Source organism: Aotus nancymaae, unplaced genomic scaffold, assembly GCF_030222135.1.
Source record: "Aotus nancymaae isolate 86718 unplaced genomic scaffold, 86718_ANA_hifiasm-v0.15.2.pri h1tg000058l, whole genome shotgun sequence".
NCBI lineage: Eukaryota > Metazoa > Chordata > Mammalia > Primates > Aotidae > Aotus > Aotus nancymaae.
In genome coordinates, this window is record NW_026988472.1 from 7,217,247 (window position 1) to 7,243,139 (window position 25,893).

The 25,893-nt window shown below is 42.1% G+C and overlaps 1 protein-coding gene across 1 annotated transcript; it reads left to right on the forward strand.

The window, feature by feature from the left end:
- Positions 1–6,849: 6,849 nt before the first annotated feature.
- Positions 6,850–17,326, forward strand: XAGE1A (X antigen family member 1A). The gene is made up of 5 exons (XM_064364589.1): positions 6,850–6,904; positions 8,567–8,694; positions 11,260–11,386; positions 14,059–14,184; positions 17,079–17,326. The coding sequence occupies exons 2-5, from the start codon at positions 8,602–8,604 to the stop codon at positions 17,099–17,101; spliced, it is 369 nt and encodes a 122-aa protein (XP_064220659.1). The 5' UTR covers positions 6,850–6,904; positions 8,567–8,601; the 3' UTR covers positions 17,102–17,326.
- Positions 17,327–25,893: the final 8,567 nt, after the last annotated feature.

Below are 25,893 nucleotides of genomic sequence, written 5' to 3' on the forward strand. Positions count from 1 at the left end.
TGAGCACCCCTCCATGGGTGTCAGGATAGCAAGCCTTGAGCCAGGGAGTGGAGAGAATCAGTGTCTCAGACTGAGAGAGGATACAAGGAAAGGGTGCAGCAGGAACTGTAGTGTGTGAACTCATGGCATGGGATGGATTGTCTGGGATGGCAGAGGGTCCCATTGCCCAGGAGCATCTCACGCACTATGTAGACAGATCCTCTTCTTAGGTGGCAAAGGGTCCAGGTGACAGGTAAGGCATCTCCCAGCTAAGTTCTGAACCAGGGCTGAAGCACACACCAAGCAGCCCAGGGGTAAAAGTGTGAGGTAGGGATCCCCGAACCAGCGTGAACCCTGAGGGGCGATCTCAGGAGCAGCCTTAGGTGCCCTGAGAGGAACCATCTCCCAGGCTGCACACACCCCTCACTGTTGGCTCAGCAGTCTGTGGTGTTTTGTCAATGTCAGACCAGATGGGCCACTAGTGACCCCCAAAATTCGAGGGGCCTAGGTTCATGGGGCCCAGCACTGCAAGGAACAAGTGGGCTTGGTGGAGAAGTGGACCAAATCTGCTTTCCTTTCAGCCAAACGTGCAAAGATCCCCAGGAAAGTTCTGGGCCTGGAGCGAGTGCCCCAGCACCCAGGTCTCTGCGGGCATCCCTCAGCATGGAGATTCTTTCCAATTGGGGATGGACTGGCCATCCATGGCTAACCAGCCCTGGGCCAGAAGGCCCAAAGCTGACCCTGAGGCCATAACCCAGCAGCATGAGGGGACTTCTACAGAGCCCAGGGCAGCAGGACACTCTCTTGGGGTTTAGCAGCCCAGGGTTCAGGAATTCTCTTTCTATCTCAGCATAGACCATGGGATTTTGGGTGATTTCTGTGTGGCCATTCTCTCCCAAAACTCTCCACGTACTTGGACATCCAGGGCTCAGGGTTTCCACAGTGCAGCTTTGAGCAGGGATGCTGAACTCATATTCCTTCCACATCTGCCCTGGACACCCCCAAGACCAATGGACAGGCCAAACCCTGTCACCACATCAGGACTCCAACAACCAGACCTTGCCCAGCCCAGTAAAAACCCAGAGGTAGGACCACAGACACTCCCCTTGCATGGTGGCACCTGGAACTGACATTTCTCAGGGGACAGTGACCTGTACAGCCCCCAGAATAGCCAGGATAGCTACTAGCCCATATGAGATGAACATCAACTGGGAAGCCAGGACCTCAGAGGCTGCTGGAGGAAGAATGACTGGAATCTGCACAGCCCCCACCAGCACCATGTCACATGTCCTCATGTCTGCCCACTCGTGTGATAGAACTTCTCTCATATGGCAAACGTCCTAGACTCACGGAGCCCCTGCCCAACCGAAGCCCTGGAAGAAAAAGAAAACAGGTAAGCCATGGGTGCCTCAGAAACGGCTAAGATGAACACACAGGTGACTGAGCTTCCTGGAGCACCGGCCAGAACTAGATTTTGGTCCCAGACAGTGCAAGCCCCTTGCGTGTGTGAATACTCAGGGCCTGTGCATGCCTGGCAGAGCCAAGCCAGTGACGTTACCAGGTTCAAACAGCAACCATCCATGTCAGCCAGGGTGGGGCAGGAGCAGGTGGATCAGCTCCTGCCTCATCAACTCAAGGGAGCAGGGATGGCTGGGTTCACACACCATGAGTGGTCACCACCTGACCATTAGTGAGGCACAGACCTGAGGCCAATCACATGGTCCGGGGGCCCTGCTTCCACCATACAGGAACTCCTTCAGTTCACAACACCAAGAAATAACTGGGCAAGTGAGGGTCCAGGAGGCCAGATCCCTATGTCTGTTGTCCTTGGTCGGTGCATTTTGTGGTCAGGAAAAGTCGGAAAAAGTGGCCTCACTCCATGTACAGAAGCTCCAAAATGGGCACCACAGATGCAGGGAGAGAAGGAGCTCCTAGCGGCACTGGAATAGGCTCCGGCAGGATGCCAGAGTCTGTGGTTCTGTCCTCTTTTTCTTTTTCCTTGAGTGCTTGGAATCTTTCCCATTTCACCTTGAGTGTGCAGCCATGGACATTCAGTTTATTAGAAGACTTCTCAGCAGCCACTTCTGTAGCCACCCTGTGGAAAACTGGATGAAAGCACACTGCTGTCTTCGCACAACAGTGACCATCTGGATCTCACCAACTGGTAGCGACGATTTCTTAAATCTGAGTTAACGGTAGCTGCCAGACCATCAACATATACTGTGGTGACAGCCTTCTCCGCTGGCGGATCCAGAGGAAGCATGGGTGAAGCCGGTTTAGAAACTGATCTACTTCAGGGTCATTGTTTCCACAACATTGATTTTTAATATTCTGACCAGTGGGGTGTCATCTGGATCTACAGGCATCTCATGTGTTTGCAGACACTCCTCTTCTCTCTCACCCTCTCCTTTCACCCAGAAAGAAGGCTTATTCTTCATCCAGTAGAGTGTGGTCTGGGCCAGTTTGAGCAGCATCTCACTCCTGGATATGGCTTTCCCCAGCAGGACAACTGGCTGTGTTCTATCAGGGTTAGAAATCCCTCTGCCCATATCTGCAGTCACCTTTAAAGGCAAGTCCACGTCATGAATCTGCATGGGCAGTCATACTCTAGGTCCAAGAGGCAGGTCTGACAGACATTCACTGCAGGCTTGGTTCCCTTCATTCTTTTTGGAATGTATAGGCTCCCCAGGGCACCAGCCAAACACTGAATGGCCTGACCCAGAATTTGCATTTTTTTCTCTTAGTTCTCCTTGGTCATGTTTCTCTGAGTCATGTCTGGCACAGAATAGAGAAATCGGCATCCTTCCAGTTTTGTCTGCTTTAGGTGCTGGAACCCAGAGAGGTAGACATCTTGAGAGGTCTGGTAGGCAGCAGTAGATTTTCAGGTGGGAGAGAGAACTCCCATGATCTCAGCAGATCCAGCTCTTCTTCCTGGTGCTGTTCTTGAGGCCCTGGGCAATTGCCTTTGACCATATGAGAGTCATCTTGAGTCAAGGTGAACATCACTTTCAAGGAATCCCCATTCTAAACTAACCAGTCTGTGTTGGTCCTCAGCGGGGCTGTTAATCCAGGGGAGAGGTGCCCTTCTGAATACATGGATTCAATGGAGCCCAGGGCAGGTTTTAATCGCTTAGAAACAACAGCTAGAATAAATTTTGAAAGGCTGTATGTGGAGATGATTAAAATCCTCTGATTTATGTTATTTGTCACTGAAGTGGCTAAAGTGTACTTAGCCGTTTGGCTAGAGATGGAAACGTTTGTTCAGCCCTACTTTTCTCTCCTTCCTTCCTTCCTTCCAATTTTTCCTCCTTCCCTCCCTCCCTTTCTTCCTCCCTCCCTTCCTCTCTGCCTCCATCCCTCCCTTCCTTCTTTCCTCCCTCCCTCGCTCCCTTTGTCCTCCTTTCTCTCTCCCTCCCTCAGTCCATCTCTCCCACCCTTCCTTCTTTCCTTATTTTTATAAAAAGAAATAAACTGATAATTTTTAAGTAGAAAGATCAGAATAGTTCACAATTCTTTGTGACTTTTCTTTTAACTTTTATTTTAGGCTCAAGGATGCATGTGCAGATTTGTAATATAGGTAAACTCATGTCATGGGTTTTGTTGTACAGATTATTTTGTCACCCAGGTATTAAGGCCAGTACCAATTACTTATTTTTCCTGATCCTCTCCCTCCTCCCAGCATCCACTCTCTTATAGGCCCTGGTGTGGTGGCCCTCTCTGGGTCTCCATGTGTACTCATCTGTTAGCTCCCACTTATAAGTGAGTTTATATGGTATTGGGTTTTCTGTTGCTGCATTAGTTTGCTAAGGATAATGTCTTCCAACTCCATCCATGTTCCTGCAAAGCACATGATCTCACTCTTTTTATGGCTGCATGGTCGCTGTATATGTACCACATTTTAAAAAGTTCAGTCTATAATCGATTGACATTTAGATGGGTTCCGTGTCTTTGCTATAGTGAAAAGTGCTGTAATGATCATATGTGTGCATGTGTCTTTTAAATAGAAAGATTTATTTTGCTTTGTGTATAGTCACAGCAATAGGATTGCTGGGTCAAATGGTATTTTTGTTCTTAGGTCTGTGAGGAATTGCTACACTCCTTTCCACAACTGTTGAACTAATTTATATTTATACTCCAACCAACAGGGTGCAAGAGTTGCCTTTTCTGCACAAACACAGCAGCATCTATTACTTTTGTTCTTGCTTTTTATTTCTTATAGACTCTGATGCTGTTTTCAGAGAGGATCTTTTTCTGTCTGTGAACGTGAATCCCACTTGTGTCTGAGACTTCCCAGGATTCCAGCTCTCTCAATTCCCTGTGTTTGAACTTTATGAATTTGTTACATATTCAGTGGTTTCTTTCTTAGCTCTTCTTAAGACTGTCAATTCCACACGTGCTTTGCCAGAGGTGATGCGGTTTGTGTGTCTCATCTCTCCTCAGAGGGACTGGTCACCCTTTTGTATGAGTTTCCAAGGCTGCCCATTACCTAGGTCTCTCATGATCTAAAAACAAATCAAAACAAAAGATAAAGTTATAGATTATTAGGCTTTTCTCATTTTCAGGGCTACAGTGACTTTCTCTTGAGGCTTTCTAAATCTCACCTGGTGGTAGATTTCTCCTTTGTTGCTATTTTGACTACTAGTACAAAAATACAGCATTCAAATATTTGAAGTAAAACATAATCCAGGGGATTGAGTATGGCTTGAGATCTAAATACATCCCATGTGTTGTTTTGCATAGTCATTGAGATAAACACATTTTTTCCATTTAAAAATATAATTTATAACAACAATATGTCACAAAAACTACAGGACCTACAAAGAATTAAATATTTACAATCAGGCCTGTGAAAGGAAAATTTGGTGACCCTGTATTAATCAGATACCTATTGTTCTGCTTTACATTATTGCATACTTTTTTTATCCATTAATTATTTGTGCAGAGTTTGAAAATATGGATGTTACTCTATACCCTTAAGAAACCATCCAGCTTTACGATATCATGGTTTCAGTCTGGGAAATTTGTCCCAGGGGTCAGGTCAATACACAAACATATATTTGAGGTAGAAGACTGGCAGGACTTGGTTTCTGGTCATAACTGAGCCTAGAGCCTACGATCAGAAACTCTGGGTATTGCTGAAACATACACTGTCTGAAGGACCTACAGGTATATTGAGGCAAATCAGTTACCAGTCCAGAGATTTATATGTGAAGTAACACAACCTAAAAAAAAAAAAAAAAAAAAAAGGAAACAGGTGTGAATGTATTTAGTCTGCAGAAAATTTATTCAATTACATCCATTGGAAGCATGACAGAAAACCCAGAACCAGAGAACAAAGTGATTAATAAAAGCATTTATAAAACTGGCCAAGGATCGCTTGAACCCAGGAAATTGAGACCAGCATAGGCAAGGTAGTGAGACCACTATGTAAACAATAAATAAAGCAATTACCCAGATGTGGTGTCTGCACCTGTAGTAGCAGGGACTGGGGAGGCTACATTGGGAGAATTGTTTGAGCCCAGGAGATGGAGGATTCAGTGAGGTATGGTCATGCCACTGCCATCCAGCCTGAGTGAGAGAGTGACACCCTGTCTGAAAGAAAAAAACAGGATTTATAAATGAAGACGTGAAAATAATTTATTTCTTCCACAAAAGGTCTTTCTGAGACACATCCTCCACTAAGGGACTGTCTGTTCCCAACGTTTCTGAATACATGAGATGAGACAAAGGGAAACAATAGCTCTCAAGTCTCTTTCTTCTACTACAAATGTCCTGTGGATGCGGGTCTGGGGGCAGCAGAACACCCTACCCTGACCTGCAAAGTCCCTGACTCAATTTGCATGTCCCTTTCTGTGCATGGTCCTTGCTGCCCATGCACCTTGCTGTGTGCTTTCTGTCCCTGCACAGCTGTGAAAGGAGATGTCGTGACTTCTTTCTTGCTGACTACGATGTAGCCATTAGGTCTGCAGATTAGTCCTATCAGAAGCTGAACTGTGAGTGAGTGTAAGGGGGAGTGGGAGGGCTTCCTGTGGGTTGCGCCACTTGGTCCGTGGCCTCTGAGGTCATCATCCTTCTACTAACAGTCAGTGATATCGCCATGGCCTTCCTGTTGTGGGGTCCCGGGCATGGGAAGAAGGGGGCCATAGAGAGGAGGAGGGTCAGGTTAACATGGAGTGAGTTTTGAAGGGTGACATTATACAAAGTATTTGAGTCTTGGAGGCAAAATAACAACAACAACAAAAAAAACCCAAACACAGAGAGGAAGGATTCCAAAGTCGTTAGAGAAGACCTGGGAAGGACCACAGAACAGAGTGAGGCAGGACAAGGAGGGGCACCATAGCCCTTAAGGCACGAGGGGACCTCACTGCGCATGCTCCTGGGACTCCAGACTCAGTGCGCATGCTCACTGGGCGTCTTCCCATAGGCCCCTTTACCCATTTGGTGAAGGTTGCGTAACAGTGCAGCTGCGGTCCCTGAAGTGCGGATTTTTTCTCTCTTACTGCGACGCTGCTGGTAGGTCCACAAGCTGATCCAACTGAGAGTTGAAGTGTGAGTGAGAGTGAGGAGGAGCCAGCAGGCTTCCAGAGGTGGGTCGAGCAGGGTGGTTGGTGACTCCGAATGAGAAGGGCCTTAAAGTCGTCGTCCTTCTGATCCGGCGCCGTGGCCACGGGCTTGCCGTGTCTTGTTCGTGTGGTAACTAAGGAGGAAGGAGGGCCGAGGAGTGGAGGGGCTAAGGTGAAGCTGGGGTGATGCTGAGGTGCTGCTCGAGGTATCTGAGTCCCAGAAGCACCCGGAACCATCACAGAACATTCTAGACTTCTCATAGGTGACCGGAGAGGGACGGCGTCAGTGGTATGGAACGGACCTGGAGACGGGTAATGCTGGGGCTAGTGACCGCAGCCCCGCTGTCTGTAGAGTGCCTGGCGTAGGTATCCTATGAGGAGCAGCCACTGCTGTGTGGCAGCTTGTCAACTCCTCTGTGGAGATTCTAGTGGATGGGGCTCTGACTTCCTGAAAATGTGATTTTTGTGGGGAAGTAGGCCTAGAAAATGAGTGTGTGATAAAATTCGTGGTCACCGCAGTTTTAATTCTCTAACTATGATTTCCTACTTGTCTCCCTGATGAAGTAATCAGTTGTGAAACCAACCTCATGGGAAATACCCTGTGTCTTTTGCCAGGAGCCTTAAGATGTTACTCATCTAGCTTGGCCAACTTAAGTGACTTTGCAAGCATTGGATTTAAAAGTCACACACACTTGGACTTTGAGTGTTTCTAATTTTTTTTAATTTTAATTTTAATTTTAATTTTTTTTACTTTTTTATTGCATTTTAGGTTTTGGGGTACATGTGAAGAACATGCAAGATTGTTGCATAGGTGCACACGTGGCAGTGTGATTTGCTGACTTCCTCCCCTTCACCTATATGTGGCATTTCTCCCCATGCTATCCCTCCCCAACCTCCCACCCCCCGCAGCCCCTCCCCTATTTCCCCCCAACAGACCCCAGTGTGTAGTGCTCCCTTCCCTGTGTCCATGTGTTCCCATTGTTCAACACCCGCCTATGATTGAGAACATGCGGTGTTTCATTTTGTGTTCTTGTGTCAGTTTGCTGAGAATGATGGTTTCCAGGTTCATCCATGTCCCTACAAAGGACGCGAACTCATCGTTCTTGATGGCTGCATAATATTCCATGGTGTATATGTGCCACATTTTTCCTGTCCAGTCTATCATTGATGGGCATTTGGGTTGGTTCCAGGTCTATGCTATTGTAAACTGTGCTGCTATGAACATTCGCGTGCATGTGTCTTTATAGTAGAACGATTTATAATGCTTTGGGTATATACCCAGTAATGGGATTGCTGGGTCAAATGGAATTTCTATTTCTAGGTCCTTGAGGAATCACCACACTGTCTTCCACAATGGTTGAACTAATTTACACTCCCACCTCTACATTTTTAAAAAAATGACCAGGTTAACATTTGACCATGAAAGTTTTCAAATATAGTTGTCCTTTCATGTGCATTTTCCCATTCACACTGTTCTGCTTGCAGAGTGAAATATCTGTTGCTGAGGAAGATCAACATATAGGCCTATACCAAGAAGAAGTTCACAGCCTCCTGATCTCACTGTACCTCTAATTGTGAATGTCTTAACCTTTGATGTTTTTTCTTAGGAGGAAGCAATTTTTCTGATCTGTTGTTGGATTAGTACAGATACATTGATAATGGTATCCCATGCTGATAAAAAATGATCATGGCATCTCATGAAGGAAAGACTAGTCCAGAGGATTATATTTGGGTTTTGTGTGGATGGATGATCATGTGTTCCCAGATTTTGTCCATAACTACTTCCTCATGCTTATTCATAACAGGTTAGACACATTCATCCCAATATAGATTAAAACGGCTTCCAAAGTCCTTGAGGATAACTGCCTTGGTGTAACCTCTCTGAGGAAAGAATAACATTATGATGAACAAGCATATGGAGTAGTGTTGGAGAAATGTCTGTAGATGTACTTAGGATAAGCAATATCTATGTATTCTGTATATTTATTTTATTGACATGTATTAATAACAAAACTTTTTATTAGCATACACAGAGACATCAAGTCCCATCAGCCCAGTTATGGAGATCCCCAAGAAGAGGAACCACCAACGGAAAGTTGGGATCTTACGCCTGAACGGGAGAGATAACACGATCAGGATTTCCCTTCCCAAGGTACCAGGAAGGGAAAGAAAGAGTGTCAATGGGGCAGGAGGAGGTGTATGTGTGCCTCACGCCTTATGCCATGAGCAGTAACAGGAGGAAAGAAAACATTAGGAAAAGATAGCAAACATTTGCTCAAAGTTGGCTGGAAAGGGGAGATTATAGTTTGCAGCTTCATGCAGTTTCTGCATATAATGACTCTTCTCTTTTTCTTCAAGGTGGATTTCGTATGCTTGAAAATACAGTGCTTACTAAATCACTTAAAACTATTTAATTTGGTGTATAAGAATGTACATTATTTCACTAGTTTAATTTGATCTTCTTAGAATGTTGCTGTGTGATCTTCTCAGCCATAGTGTCCACAGTGACACTTTGCACAGAGCACCCTTTAATAGCACGTGGAGTGCCAAGTCACCCAACTTTATAACACTGTGAATATGGCCCATTAGCAAAGGGATGTTAGCCCCATTTTATAAATAAGAAAATGGAGGCTCAGAGATTGAGGCTTACAAAAAACACTTGACTCATGGAGAAGGAATACATATTTTGTTCAAAGGTTTCTTCTGTTCTTCCTACAATCCATGTTGTAATAATAGAAAGTGAGTGGTTTGCTTAAGATGCATAATACTTTATTGTGTCTGTGCTGTAAGTACTTCAGTATTGGCTTAGGACAAAACAGTTTAGTGAAGCAGGATAGTATGAGTAAAGTACACTGACACACAGATATGCTTTGCCAGTTCAGCTGAGGGTCCCTGGCCGCCTACAGGCACCCTGGAGTGTGCTGTAAAGAGATAGCAGCCACCAGCCCCCACCAGCAAGAGAGACTTGTATTTAGTTAGTAAAGTTTAATTGACAAAGACTTGAGTCAACACCAGTCTCTTGAGTGAAGAGATTAAAGGACAGATTTGGATGCACAAACCCAACACCATTAGAGGGTAAAATCCCTGGTTGACCTCTCCCCAAGAGGGCCATCCGGCTCAAAGGTTAGTTTTTAGACCACGTGGGCAAACAGGTTAGTTAACTCCCCCACATACCCTAGCTATTTGCTTTACTTATTAACCAATGTAAAAGGGATTTAGGCTGCCTTCAGCCAAGAAGTATAGAAAAAACCCTTAGGCCTTCCAAAAGGGTATGAGACTATGTTCTGTAACTTTCTCTAATATTTTTTCCATAATATTTTTGTCACCACCCTGAGTGAATTCCCACAATAGTAACTCTAGAAAAGAGCTCAATGAATGACAGCCACTGTTTCCTTTGATCCGTCTTTTTGACAGTATGTTTGATAAAAGTTGGATAATTCAGGACACTGCCATACAAGGAGCTTATATTAGTATGATTTTTAAGGGAGTTCCAACAGTTGTTTAAATACTTTCATATTTAGAAAACTCTAACTAAGATAAGATTATCCTGAACCAGAGAATGTATCCTCAACATATAGCATTTTCAAGCTAAACATTGACGGAATTTGGGCCATCGATTATTTTAGCAATTCCCCATTAAGATGTTTCCAGATATGACTGTCAACAATGTCCATTAATTTCTTTGCACTCAACTTTCTATACTCTCACTGCAAGACAGTGATTTTGCTGTTATTTCTGGTACATTTTTGTGAATGAGGTTCATTTGTAGAAAGTTACATATATGGTTCTTGGACCAAAGCATAGCATAAAGTTAATTAACTATCCAAATAATTCCAGGTTACCTCAACAATGGATGAGTCTCACAAGTGTAAGATTTGTCATAGGTACACCAGTACATTGATATAATTCTTTGGAAAATTACATTTCATTTATGATTAAGGTGGTATTCACGTGGCTGACTCAGATTTCATAGTTGATACATGCTGTTCATAATACACAATGGTAAAGTACAGGAAATTTAGGAGTAGTATGATTTATACTTAGATTGTAATTTAAAATAAGACATTAAGCCAGGAGCAGTTGCTCATGAATGTAATCCAAAAATTTTGAGAGGCTGAGTGGAGCAAATCCCTTGATCCCAGGAGTGCAACACCAGCCTGGACAACATTGAGAAATCCTGTCTCAAACCAACCAACCAACCAACTAAACAATCTTGGCAGTGGGGTGCACCTGTAGGGTCAGCTACTTGGGATGCTGACAGGAGGTTCTGTTGAGCCTGAGACATTGGGCTCACGGTGGGCCTTGATTGTGCTACAGCACCCCAACCTGGATGACAGTGAGTCCCTGACTCAAAAAACAATTAAAATAAAATAGGATATTTTAAAACAGAAAAACAAAGTTGTAACAACTTTGCACGACATTCATTACCATGCTAACTGACACAGTTATTTTTTATTTTATTTTCCTTTTTTTCTTGTTTTGGGACAGAATCTCATCTGTCAGGCAGCCTAGTTTGCTATGGCATGATCTTGCCTCACTGCAACCTCCACCTCTTTGGTTCAAGCAACCTTGGCCTCCCAAAGTCCTGAGATTACAGTCATGAACCACCATGCCCAGCCCAGGCTTTGTTTCATAATGCTAAGGAAAAGAATATTATCATTTCCTTATTTGTATTTCATGTTGGACTGCTTAAATCGATAACCTTTGTATTTCTAAGGGCATGAAATGGAAGGTGATCTGCAAGGACTGTGACAGTGAAGGCCCTGGGATGAATCTGGATGTTGGTCCTCGCGTCAAGGTGAAGATTTTGTCAAAAGAAGAATACTGTGAAATGCCAGAAACAGGTATGTTATCCATCAAGATGCAAAGTTATGTGCTTTCTCATTTACAAAATATTATACTTTTGATAATAGAGGGGTAACATTGCTGCCACTTTAAAAACACAGTTTGAATGCAAACTTTCTATGAAACGTCCTTCAGACCCAAAGGCCAGATTGCAAGACATAAACACTATCAGATACAGAAACAAATTGGGTCAAAGCCATATTGAATCATCAAATATGACCACATTTTCTTAGTTTTGTGTATAACCAACAGCTAATAATTTTCAGATACTTTTCTAATTTCTGCTTTTAACAAATGCATAATGCATTTGTAATACCAGTTTGTGTGAAATATGCTGAGCCCTGAAGCAGATTCTAATACCAGCCCTAATATAATTTGTGAGACTCTGGATGAATCATATAAATTCCACAGACATCCTTGGTCTTATTGAAAAGAGTGAATGCACATCAGATAGATTAAAATCCATTTCAGGGCTGATTTCTGCATGCTCTAGTTCTGTTAGACAGATGACAGAGATATTCTGATTTTCATGATTTGTTTATCATAACAATCGCCTTCAGTCCAATTATAATGTGTGACTTGAGATTTCACGGCCCCTAAGAAAATGAGCGGGCACTCTGCTTGATGTTTGTTTTCCTGTATGGAGCCCTGTATGAGTGATCTTGAAATTGACCAAATTCTGAATTCTCTGACTCTTAAAGAATAATTGCACTTTAAAGGCATCCCGCAGTGAAGCTTTGAATGACTGAATAATAAAATGGCAAGAGATCATCAGGTTTCTGTGGCCAATGAAGTAGAGAGAATGCATGTAGGTCAGTGATGCTCAAGGTGGGTGTAAGATGCTTCTGCTAAGCATGCTCCCTGCCCTCCTGTCAGTCTTCATGAGCTACTGCGTGTAACTAGATTGAAGACTCATCTAGTAGAGTCACCTCTAACCATACCATAGGTTACATATTAGTGGTTTCTGCCTTGAGATATTAGATGATAGGATTTAAAGTTCAACAACAGTAATATGCTAATTCCTGAATAGTTGACATAAGTATATTTTACACATATTTCCCAAATGGGCGACTGTTAATTAGGATACCTGTTGAAGTTAGAGGAAACATTCTATGTTTGAAGGAGAAATTACCTAAATGTTTTTACTGTACTCTGCTGAACCATTCCATTAGACTATTTACATTAAAAGGCAGTTCTCAGACAATTTCCCGGAGCCTACTGAACAAGCCTCAGTCGTATTCTTGGGAGATCATAGCTTTAAATGCAAAATAAATAGCACATTACATGATCAAGAAAATAATACTACGAAATAATAATGAAATAGCCACAGAATAAACTTAAGAGAATGCAAAAGAGATAGTGAATAAAAGACAGGTATGAATCATTAGTAAAAGGAAAAGTAATTCAAATGTAATAAATTTAAAAGATTGGTCTTTTGAAAAAATAGCTATGAATAGAGTATTCAATAGTTCTACATAATCTTGAAGAAAATGGAAAAAGCAAAACATGGAATATGAACAAGACAGAGTGGTTTAATATAGGACATTATTGAAAATGAATGCAATCTTGAACTCACCAGAGTATGGATGAAATGGTTGATAAGCTAGGAAGCCATGCATCATTTAATGTATTTCTGTAATACTTGATTAAGCATCACAAAGCCTCTGGAAGAAACTGTGAAATTTGCCAGTTGTCCCTCAAAAACATTTACTTTTAGAAACAAGTTTTGGCTTTTTCAGATGTCTCACTCTTGTTTCCCATTTCCATATCCCTCCATTTTGTCGTGTGTGACACAGTTCATAATGCTATCACATATAGATGACAAAACTGATGATAGTGATAGCTTAAGAGTAATGTGATCGTGTATGTAATTATACAAACAGGAATAATTTCCCGTGTAAAAAGAGGCATTATTCATGTTTACAGCATGGTAGAAAACTTAGTACAAATGGTGCCCATAACTTGAAAAGTGCAGAAGGGTAAACTAGCCCAAATAAATATATTTGCCCTTCTGCACAGTAGAGTAAAAACTAAGGCAATACTGGCCTTTATATTCACTTCATATCTGCAATTTCTAAGGTGACATTAACCGTTTTCTTCCAAGATAGCTTTCAGACTATTTCCAGGAGCCCATTTGGCATCCAGACCATAGATTCAAGCCAGAACATTAAAAGAGCGTTTGCAAAATATTATACATTTTTTCGTACATTTTTTTTATGGTTTCTTAGATTTTTTTGTGTGGTGCTGCTATTTTGAGTAAAACTATGCCCAATGTTTGCTTTCTACTTTAAACTTCTTTTTAGTAGGTTCATTTAGCTTAATGTGTTTAGTGGTATCAGCTCTACTACAGAGTAATGTGTTCAGTGCAATCCGTGGGGCAGTCTTCAGATTTCGTAGATAGCTGAGATACTTCAGATTTCTTAGGTACCTGTGTGTTTATAATATATAATGTTAAATTATGGGAAATGTAGGTGTTGTGTGATTTGTCTCAGATTGTCATTTAAGATAAGATATGATACAGGAAAGCAAAGGTGGGACATCTTTGCATCACATTTATTACCACAGTAGCCTACAGGCTTTTATGGCACAACACTGAGGAAAAGAATGTGATCATTTCTTTATTTATCAGTCTTGTTTGGCTGCTCTAGTCTATATCTTTTTTATTTTTTAGTGTTTGACCCGGAAGCTGATCTCCAGGAGCCGTCTCAGTCAGAGACTGAGGATGAATGTGAAGATGGTCCTGTGGTCCAGGGAAAGAGTGTGACAAAATCAGAGCAATTTAAAATGCCAGAAGGAGGTATGTTATCCATTAAGATTCAAACTTACATGCTCTCTGTATTACACAGTATTATACTTTTGATAATAAAAAGAGAGAACCTCACTGTACCTTGAAAAACAGAGTTCAAATACAGACTTTCTTTGGAAGGTAGTTCAGATCCCAGAAGCCTGACCGCAAAACAGAAGCATCATCAGATACAGCAGAAATTGGGTCAAAGCCATAATCAATCATCAAATAGAAAAGCATTTTCTTCTGAGTATAACCAACAGCCAACAGTTTTCAGATTATTTTCCAATTTCTGCTTTTCTCAAATACATAATACGTTTGTAATACCACTTTGTATGAAATATGCTGACCCTGAAGGAGATTCTAGTACCAGCTCTAACATAATTTGTGAGATTCTGGACAAATCACATAAATCCTACACCCATTTTTGCTTTTGTTGAAAGTAGTGAATGCACATCAGGTAGATTAAAATCCATTTCATTGCTGGTTTCTGTGTGCTCTGATTCTCTTGGAGAGAATACAAAGATATTCTGACTTTCATGATTTGTTTATCATAACAATCAGCTTCAGTCCAATTTTAATATCCAAATTGAGATTTCATTGCTCCTAAGATTATGAGCAGGCACTCTGCTTGAGTTTTGTTTTCCTGTATGGAGACCTTCACGAATGTTCTTGGATTTTGTCAAATCGTGAATTCTCTCAGGCTCTTAAGCAATGATTGCATTTTTTTTTTCACACGGAGTCTCGCTCTGTCACCCAGGGTGTAGTGCAGTGGTCCAATATTTGTTCACTATGACCTCCAGCTCCTGGGTTCAAGCGTTTCTCCTGCCTCAGCCTCCTGTGTAGCTGGGAATACAGGTGCGTGCCACCACGCCTGACTAATTTTTGTATATTTAGTGGAGACAGGGTTTTGCCATGTTGGCCAGACTGGCGTCAAACTCCTGATCTCAACTGATCCACCCAACTTGGTCTCCCAAAGTGCTGGGATTATAGGCGTGAGCCACTTCCCTTGCCAGACCCAATGATTGCATTTTCAAGTCTTCTCTCAGTGAAGCCTTGAATGACTGAATGATAAAATGGAAAGAGACGGTCACCTTTTGTGGCTCATGAAGTAGGGATCATGCATGTAAATCAGTGATGCTCAAGCTGGTTGTGAGATGCCTGTGCTAGGCATGCTCACTGCCCTCCTGTCAGTCTTCACGAGCTACTGTGTGTAATTAGATTGAAGACACGTGGTAACCTCTAACCATATCAGAGGTTACGTATTACAGATTTCTGCCTTGAGTCTTCAAACGATACGATTTAAAGTTCAAAGACTATGATGTACTAAGTCCTGAGTAGTCGACATAGGTATCTTTTACACATCTTTTCCAAATTGCTGACTTAATTAGAAGAACTTCTGAAATTAAAGGAAGCACTACATGTTTAGGGAAGAAGTTACCTAAATGTTTGTACTCCACACTGCTGAACAACTCCGTTAGACTATTTACATTAAAAGATTGGTTTCAGACAATTTCCAGGAGCCCACTGAGTAAGCCTCAGTTGGATTCTTAGGACAGTCATAGCATTAATTATATATCTTATTAAAATAGATAGCAAATTACATGATATAAGAGAATAATATTAACAAATAAAAATAAATTAGTCACAAAATATAAACTTAAGGGAAAAGGAAACAGACAAGAAATGAAAGGTATGAATCATTAACAAAAGGAAAACTAATCCGAAAGCCATAAATTTATAATAGATATTTTTGAGAAATAGCTAGGAAGAGAGCATCCAGTAGATTAAACAATCTTGAAGAAAATGGAAAAGGCACAACATGGAATAGGAACAAGACACAGGTATTGAATGTAGAGCGTAATTGAAAGGAAATACATTCTTGAACACTAATATTTTCAGAGTGTGTGGATGAAATGGTTGATATGCTAGGAACACCTACATTATTTAATGTATTCCTGTAATACCTGAATTTCTGAATATCACAAAGACTGTGGAAGAACTTGTGAAATTTGCCTGTTGTCCCTCCAAAACTGTTACTTTTAGAAGGAAATATTTAGCTTTTCCAGATGTCTTACTCTTCTTTTTTTGTTTCCCTCTCCATTACTGTTTTTTCCACACCGGTCATGATAACTCATTCACATTTTAATATCAATCATGATAGTGATACTTTAAAACTTACATGATCATTTAATTAACTATACAAACTGGAATACTTTTCGGTGAAAAATGTGTCATTGTTCATATTGAAATGAGGACTGTAGGTGAAAACCGGTTGCAAATGGTTAGTGTGTGTAAAAAAAGAACAAAAAAGTGTAAACTGGTTCAAGGCAATATTATTGCACTTCTGCACAATAGAGAAAAAGCAAACACAATACTGTCTTTTCTGTTCATTTCACTTATGTATTTCCTAATGTGACATTAACTGTTTTCTCAAAAGATAGTTTTCAGACTATTTGCAGGAGCCTATTGGACATCCAGACCATAGTTTCAAGCCAAAACATTAAATTACACATTTCTTCTGAAGAAATTCTTTCAGAAATTCCTTCTGTTTCTTACGCTTTTTCTGTTCTGGTTGTATTTTGAGTAAAACTCTACACAATGTTTGCTATCTACTTTAAGCCCCTTTTAATAGGTTCACTTGATTTAATGTGTTCTGACTCTGACTGTCTTTTGCTTTCCTTCTAGCACTAAAAGCAGGGTGTGTTTTAAAAAAATGTTGGCAATGTGTACGCTTAGAAGTTCTCTACGGAGGTCTAGTCGAATATTAGCCATAGGGTGACTCTTAGACTTCTGGTTTTAGTCCATTCCATAAAACTAAAACTTTGGTGTCCTTTGCATACCTTTAATTTCATCTGAATACAGTCAAGCTAGTAATGTTCCCTCCTGTTATGTTTCTGTTGTAGGGAAGGGGAAACCACAGGATTAAACGAAGACAAGCTGAAATAACGTAAACTGAATTCATCCGAGATATTTGACTTTAAAAAAAATCTCAATATACCTTTCCAGTTTTCGTCGAAGAAGTATTGCACATCTTTTGTTCGTTTATTCTCATATATTAGACACTGTTGGAATTTTTGGCCAGATGCAGTGGCTCACACCTGTAGTCCAAGTTTATGGGGATGTAGAGGCAGGAGGATTGCTTATGCTTGGGAGATTGAGACGTGCCTGGGCAACATGGAAAAACCCCCTCTCAACGAAAATAAATGAATGAGTGCATGAATGTATGCATGTATGTATGTAGGTGTAGTCTTAGCTACTCTAGTAGTTGAGGCGGGAGGATCCCTTGAGCCTAGGAGGTCGAGGATGCAGGTAGTCAGGTTCACATTACTGCAACTCCAGCTTGGGTGGATCAGACTTCGTCTGAATAAAAAAAATAGTATCATTTTTGCAACTCTGCATTCTGATTGAGCTGGTATAGACGTGTGATATTGTGAAATAAATACTTGGTCCTGGAACCTGCTTACCATCACACAACTCCTACAATTTTTAGTATGTTTGCATAGTGATGTCTTTTTGTATGCTAGTGAGTTGACTGATGGCTGGGAGCTCCTAGGTAGCTCTAGGATGAGGGATTAAAGGGTTGGGACTTTCATTCCCATCCTCAAACTTCAGAACAGGTAGAGGGGCTGGGGTTAAGTTGATTTCTAATGGCAGGCCAACAGGTTAATGAATCACACCTATAGAATGAAAACCTCCATAAAAACCCCAAAAAACAGGGTTCAGAGAGCTTCTGCCTAGCTGAACACCTGGGGGATAACATGCCCATAGAGGCCATGGAAGCTCCCCTGCCTCTTCCGTTGTTCCTTCCCCTATGTATCTTTTTATCTGCATCCTTTGTTAAGATATCCCATTTGCCACAAAATATGTGAGAATTCCCTAGGCTATAGACCTGGATGAAGGAACTAGGGATTAGGTAGAAGAAAGGGGAAAGCACCAAGGAAACTTGCTGAAGCAAAATTACTTGGATCCTACCTACACTGTCTCCTTACAGGCTATGGCATGACACAGCCATGGGTTTCCATCCTGCCTCTCACACACTGGCTTTGAGATGGTGGGCAAGACACTTACATCCTGTGGGCCTGTTTCCCCATTTCTAAAGTAGAAATTAGAGGATTTACACTACTTTCTGTGAAGTATAAATGAAATAACATAGGAAGCAGGCATTACATTGCAGATAAATTTATGAGTCATGTTTCCTTAATCTCTTTAACATTTCAAATACTTTCATTCCATTTTTTTTACAACTATATCTCTAGTATGTCGTAACTGCTTTGGAATTTCAAGTAGGAATATCAAGCTATCTTTTTAAATGCCTTTGACTTCAGAAACTTACTTGATTTAAATATGTAATTAAATCGCAGTGTAGCTGGTATCAGACATGGCATGGATTCTGAAGGTGATTTGTAAATAACCAAGGTGTGACAAGGCCAACCCAATGTCAGTACTATGTGCCGAAAACTTATTTGGTGTGTGTGATGCCATGAAGAATAAGTCTATTCTGGTCAGGCAACATCACACAACTCGATATCACAGTGTGTCAAGAGCTCACTCAGTCCCTAAGCAGTCCTGTGGTGGTTTACGGGGCCACAAGGATGGCCAGTGCAGTTATCTGGGCTTGTCTTATATTCATAAATTTGGTGGGTAAGAAGTGTGAGCCCAAATGGAACGAAGTGGTTGATTACTTGCAGACGCAGCAAAGGCAAGATCAGCACTGTGTCAGCACAGTGTCCTGGTCCCATAGGACCACATTGAATCGGAGATACTCAGTGACAGCACAGATGGTGGATTTCTCTGCCTGTGAGGAGTCCACAGTCTCACCCTAAGGCCCATATTGAAACCACACTTAATCCTGAACCCAAGATCACACCTGACAGAGCTGGGACTATGGGACAGGAGGGGTGACCCAGCTCCTAAACATCCCACACAACACCCAGTAATGTCATCCATGCTTGTGAAGAGGAGGAACCCATGTCAATGACTAGTCTGAAATGACTGCCTTCTGATAGTTTTCCTAAACCAAAGATGCGAATCACTTGTTTGTACTGGACATGGATTCCTAGAGGGAAAAGTCCCTCAGTAGGAGGCCACACTGGGGGCATTGGCCAGCTCCTGCCTGACGACTGTATGTCCTGCTGGGGGTGCCCTAACAAGGGTAAAGTCTTCGTGTCCAGGGGTATCACCTGTACCCTCTGGGATTGTTCTTACATATACGTCCTGACTATCCCGCCACTACCTCATCCCTGTAATGCATCCACATCAGCTTCAGCTTCCTAGCCAGACTTGTGCTGAGCATGAAATGGTCGCTTGGGCTGGACAAAAATAGTCAACAAAGAATCTTAGTGTGGAAGTCACCTATCTTTGTTGGATAGGCCTTCATCATTAATAAAATTTGTATAAGATGGCTATGTTGAGATAGCTGATGTGTCAACTTTGGTAGGTGACAACACATGAGAAATATTCACTAGACCAGGGTAAGTGTCTCCATGAAGGGTTTTCTTTCCATGACAAATAGCATTGAAATCAGCAGACTTTGAGTAAACATAATTACCCTCCCCAATGTAGGTGGGCCTCATCCACTCCCTTGAAGGCCTTCAGAGAAGAAGACTGGGGTCCTCCTCAAGGTGAAGAAGTTCTTCCTGTACACTGCCCTTTGAATTTGAGCTCTCATGTCACCTGTTCCCTGGGTCTCCAGCCTGACATCCTGCTCTCTGAGATGTTGTCTTGCTAGTCACAACACTTTCATGATCTAGGTCTTCAAACTCAATCTATCACTCTCTCTCCACCCCCTTATACACACACACACACACACACACACACACGGTAGAACACTAACCAGTAGGCTACTTATATCTGGGACTTTAAAGGGCATAACTGAGATCAGTATTGCCGGTTGCTCTCACTCTGCTGCATGGCTCCTGACGTAGAGGATTGTGACATTCCCCTCATATCCACTGACATCCATGCTGCTCATCACTGTAACTCAGGGTTTTGCCATCGAACAATGTAGAGACCACTACAGTTCCACAAGTGTTCCCTGCCCTTCTTCTGTATGTGAGGTTCTCTGTTCCAACCTGAGGACACAGAGATCTACTGGGATTTTTTCCCAACCTTCCACGAAAGTCCTAGGAGCCTGGTGAGGGAGATACACCTGCAACAGCAGTAACAGCAACAGGCACAGCCAGTGTGTTCACCAACTCGTGAGAGATCACATTAACCAACATCTGCCACTAAAGTTTCCCCATCAACTAATAGCTTATCCTGGAAGTGAGCACGTTCGTGGATCACTTGGATTCCCCTTATTCTATTTTCCCCAGGAATGCACAGATACAAAGCAAACTGATGGTGGAATGTTGTGATGGAGGGGAATCCACGAATGGAATGCCCTGAATTGGTGTGATTTCCAAAGTAGTCAATAAGGCTTTATAAGTTCCCAGATGAAGCAACATACAGGCCTCCCTCTGTTTACAGGGAGTGACATGTATAGAAACTCCAGTTTATTGAAGACTCTGGAAAAAGACGTTTGCCTGCCTGTAACACTCAGTCCCCAAATGGAAGTAGCCCCTGCTACTTGCATTCCAACAATGCAGCTGCCCCCAGAAATTTCCAAAACGCCCCAAAGTGGGCGAAGATATTATGGCCATAAACCACAGTTTAGGATTGAAAAGAAGTATCCTCAAACTTCTTATTTACATCAAAAGAATAAGAATGTTGCAGTTGGTACAGAGGAAATAGCAGGGTAGCATGGAGAAGGACACAGTGTTCCCCAGGGGTGCTTGCAGGCACCTTCCTCCTCTGTCCTGCTTTCTGTGATAAGAAAGTGGTTTAGGGATTGGCGAGGTGGCTCCTGCCTCTAATCTCAGCACATTGAGAGTTTGAGGTGTGAGTATTGCTTGAACCCAGAGTTTCAGATCAGTCTGGGAAACATAAGGACACACCACCTCTAAAAAAAAAAAAATTGGCCAGGAGTTGTGGAGCCTGCATGTCGTCCCAGCTACTTGCGAGGCTGAGATGGAAGGATCACTTCAGCCTGGGAGGTCAAGGCTGCAGTCAGCCATGATTTCTCCACTGTACTCCAGGCTGAACAACACACCCGTCTGAAACAGCAACAACAGCAAGTGCTTTGGGGCCAGCTGGGGTGTGCGGTAAACCTTATTCCAGAAAGGATGCTGTTTCTGGGTAAGTTGGATTCCCCTCATTGTTTCCCCCAGGCATGCAGAGCTACAGCACAAACTGATACTGGAATGTTGTGTCAGAGTGGGATCCAAGAATGGAATGGGCTGCAGTGTACTTTGTTCCAAAGCAGTCAACAAGTCTTTCATAACTTCCCAGATGAAGCAACATTCCAGCCTCCCTCGGTTTATAGGGAAGTGATATGTATGGAAAATCCAGTTTATTAAAGACTGGAAAAAGATGTTTGCCTCCCTGTAACAGTCCCCAAATGCCGGTAGCTCCTACCAATCATTCCTGCAAACACTACTGCACTGGGGAAAGCTCAAAATATCCTAAAGTAGGTTATGATAGTCTCATGATAAACCGCGAGTTTAGGATGGAAAAGAAGTATCCTCAAACTTCTTATTTACATTAAAAGAATAGGAATATTGCATTCACTACAAAGGAAATAACATGGCACCAAGGAGGAGGACACAATGTTTCCCAGGAGGAATTACAGGCACCTTCCTCCTCTGTCTTGCTTTGCTTTCTGTGATAAAAAAGTGGTTCAGGGATAGGCATGGGGGCTTAAGCCAGCCTGGGAAACATAGGGAGATCCCGCCTCAACAAAAGTTTTTAAAAACAACCGTGCATGGTGGAGCATGCCTGTACTCTCAGCTACTTGGGAGTCTGAGATGGAAGCATTGCTCGAGCCTGGGAGTGAGCCGCGGATTGTCCACTGCACTCCAGGCTGAGCAACAGAGGACTGATACCCCATCCCAAATAAAACAAAAATAAATGAAAGCCTTTCAGAGCCAGCTCAGGTGTGTGGTGAAGCTTTGTTTCAAAGGCCAATCACTGCCATGGGACATTGATGGTCAGGATGTTTCTATGGTAGTCATGGCTCTGAGATCCTGGGACTGATGTCTTTCTCAGTGAAGACAGCCCTCTTCAGGTTAGGACACAGGAGGAAGGGGCCAGGCTAGGTCATCAGGTTACCAGCGACAGCTGTCTGCTGTGGGATCACAGATGACATCAGAAGAAGGACAGCTGAAAGGTGGAGATAGGAGATCACCTTCGTAGGCAAGGGGCAGGTGTCTGTTAGTGAAGGGAAGACATTGGCTCTATGTCCTGGCATTGCTCTAAGCTCCCGTGGAAGGACATGATTGTGTCAGAAAGAATCCAGGGCTTCTGGGAGGAGCAGAATACCTGGTATTACCTCTCATCCTGTGTGTTCAATGGTCTCTGAGAGGAGCCCATGCAATTTTGTGATCTAAAAGGTTATTTTCTGACATTCCCTCCATTCACCACCTATGAAGAGAAGGGACTTGAGGTAAATTTTTTTTTCCATTGGGCTCAATTTTTTTTTATTGCATTTTAGATTTTGGGGTACATGTGAAGAACATGCAAGATTGTTGCATAGGTGCATACGTGGCAGTGTGATTTGCTGCCTTCCTCCCCTTATATCTGGCATTTCTCCCCATGCTATCCCTCCCCAACTCCCCACTCCCCACTGTCCCTCCCCTATTTCCCCCCAACAGACCCCAGTGTGTAGTGCTCCCCTCCCTGTGTCCATGTGTTCTCACTGTTCAACATCCACCTATGAGTGAGAACATGCAGTGTTTTTGTGTTCTTGTGTCAATTTGCTGAGAATGATGGTTTCCAGTTTCATCCATGTCCCTACAAAGGACATGAACTCATCGTTTTTGATGGTTGCATAATATTCCATGGTGGATATATGCCAGATTTTCCCTGTCCAGTCTATCATCGATGGGCATTTGGGTTGGTTCCAGGTCTTTGCTATTGTAAACTGTGCTGCAGTGAATATTCGTGTGCATGTGTCCTTATAGTAGAACCATTTATAATCCTTTGAATATAAACCCAGTAATGGGATTGCTGGGTCAAATGGAATTTCTATTTCTAGGTCCTTGAGGAATCGCCACACTGTCTTCCACAATGGTTGAACTAAATTACACTCCCACCAACAGTGTAAAAGTGTTCCTATTTCTCCACATCCTCTCCAGCATCTGTTGTCTCCAGATTTTTTAATGATCGCCATTCTAACTGGCATGAGATGGTATCTCAATGTAGTTTTGATTTGCATTTCTCTAATGACCAGTGATGATGAGCATTTTTTCATATGTTTGTTGGCCTCATGTATGTCTTCTTTTGTAAAGTGTCTGTTCATATCCTTTGCCCACTTTTGAATGGGCTTGTTTGTTTTTTTCTTGTAAATCTGCTTTAGTTCGTGGTAAATTCTGGGTATCAGCCCTTTGTCAGATGGGTAAACTGCAAAAATTTTGTCCCATTCTGTTGGTTGCCAATTCACTCTAATGACTGTTTCTTTTGCTGTGCAGAAGCTATGGAGTTTGACCAGGTCCCATTTGTCTATTTTGGCTTTTGTTGTCAATGCTTTTGGTGTTTTGGTCATGAAGTCCTTGCCTACGCCTATGTCCTGAATGGTTTTGCCTAGATTTTCTTCTAGGGTTTTTATGGTGTTAGGTCTTATGTTTAAGTCTTTAATCCATCTAGAGTTAATTTTAGTGTCAGGAAGGGGTCCAGTTTCTGCTTTCTGCACATGGCTGGCCAGTTTTCCCAACACCATTTATTAAACAGAGAATCCTTTCCACATTGCTTGTTTTTGTCAGGTTTGTCAAAGATCGGATGGTTGTAGATATGTTGTATTGCTTCTGAGGCCTCTGTTCTGTTCCATTGGTCTATATCTCTGTTTTGGTACCAGTACCATGCTGTTTTGATTACTGTAGCCTTGTAGTATAGCTCGAAGTCCGGTAGTGTGATGCCTCCCGCTTTGATCTTTTTGCTTACAATTGACTTGGCTATGCAGGCTCTCTTTTGGTTCCATATGAAGTTTAAGCTGTTTTTTTCCACTTCTGTGAAGAAGATCATTTGTAGCTTGATGGGGATAGCATTGAATCTGTAAATTACTTTGGGCAGTATGGCCATTTTCACGATATTGATTCTTCCTAACCATGATCATGGAATGTTTCTCCATCTGTTTGTGTCCTCTCTTATTTCGTTGAGCAGTGGTTTGTAGTTCTCCTTGAAGAGGTCCTTTACGTTCCTTGTTAGTTGTATTCCTAGGTATTTTATTCTCTTTGTATCAATTGTGAGTGGCAGTTCGTTCTTGATTTGGCTCTCTTTAAGTCTGTTATTGGTGTATAGGAATGCTTGTGATTTTTGCACATTGATTTTGTATCCTGAGACTTTGCTGAAGTCGCTTATCAGTTTCAGGAGATTTTGGGCTGAGACGATGGGGTCTTCTAGATATACAATCATGTCATCTGCAAATAGAGTTAATTTGACTTCCTCCTTTCCTATTTGAATACCCTTTATTTCTTTTTCTTGCCTGATTGCTCTGGCTAGAACTTCCAGTACTATATTGAATAGGAGTGGTGAGAGAGGGCATCCTTGTCTAGTGCCAGATTTTAAAGGGAATGCTTCCAGTTTTTGCCCACTCAGTATGATATTGGCTGTTGGTTTGTCGTAAACAGCTTTTATTATTTTGAGATACGTTCCATCAATGCCTAGTTTATTGAGGGTTTTTTTTTAACATAAAGGGCTGTTGAATTTTGTCAAAGGGCTTCTCTGCATCAATTGAGATAATCATGTGGTATTTGTCTTTGGTTCTGTTTATGTGGTGAATTATGTTTATAGACTTCCATATGTTGAACCAGCCTTGCATCCCCAAGATGAATCCTACTTGATCATGGTGGATAAGCTTTTTGATGTGCTATTGCAATCGACTTGCCAGTATTTTATTGTAGATTTTTGCATCTATGTTCATCATGGATATTGGCCTGAAGTTTTCTTTTTTAGTTGAGTCTCTGCTGGGTTTTGGTATCAGGGTGATGTTGGTCTCATAAAATGATTTGGGAAGGATTCCCTCTTTTTGGATTCTTTGGAATAGTTTCAGAAGGAATGAGACCAGCACCTCTTTGTATGTCTGGTAGACTTCGGCTGTGAACCATCTGGACCTGGGCTTTTTTGGGGTGGTAGGCTCTTAATTGCTGCCTCGACATCAGACCTTGTTATTGGTCTATTCAGGGTTTCAACTTCTTCCTGGTTTAGGCTTGGGAGGAGGCAAGTGTCCAGGAATTTATCCATTTCTTCCAGGTTTCCTGGTTTATTTGCATAGAGTTCTTTGTAATGATCTGTGATGATGGTTTGAATTTCTGTGGAATCTGTGGTGATATCCCCTTTATCATTTTTTATTGCATCTATTTGGTTATTTTCTCTTTTCTTTTTTATTAATCTGGCTAGTGGTCTGTCTATTTTGTTGATCTTTTCAAAAAACCAGCTCCTGGATTTATTGATTTTTGAAGGGTATTTTTGTGTCTCTATCTCCTTCAGTTCTGCTCTGACCTTAGTTATTTCTTGTCTTCTGCTAGCTTTTGAGTTTTTTTGATCTGGCTCCTCTAGCTCTTTCAATTTTGATGATAGGGTGTCGATGTTAGATCTCTCCTTGCTTCTCATGTGGGCACTTATTGCTATATATTTTCCTCTAGAGACTGCTTTAAATATGTCCCAGGAATTCTGGTATATGGTGTC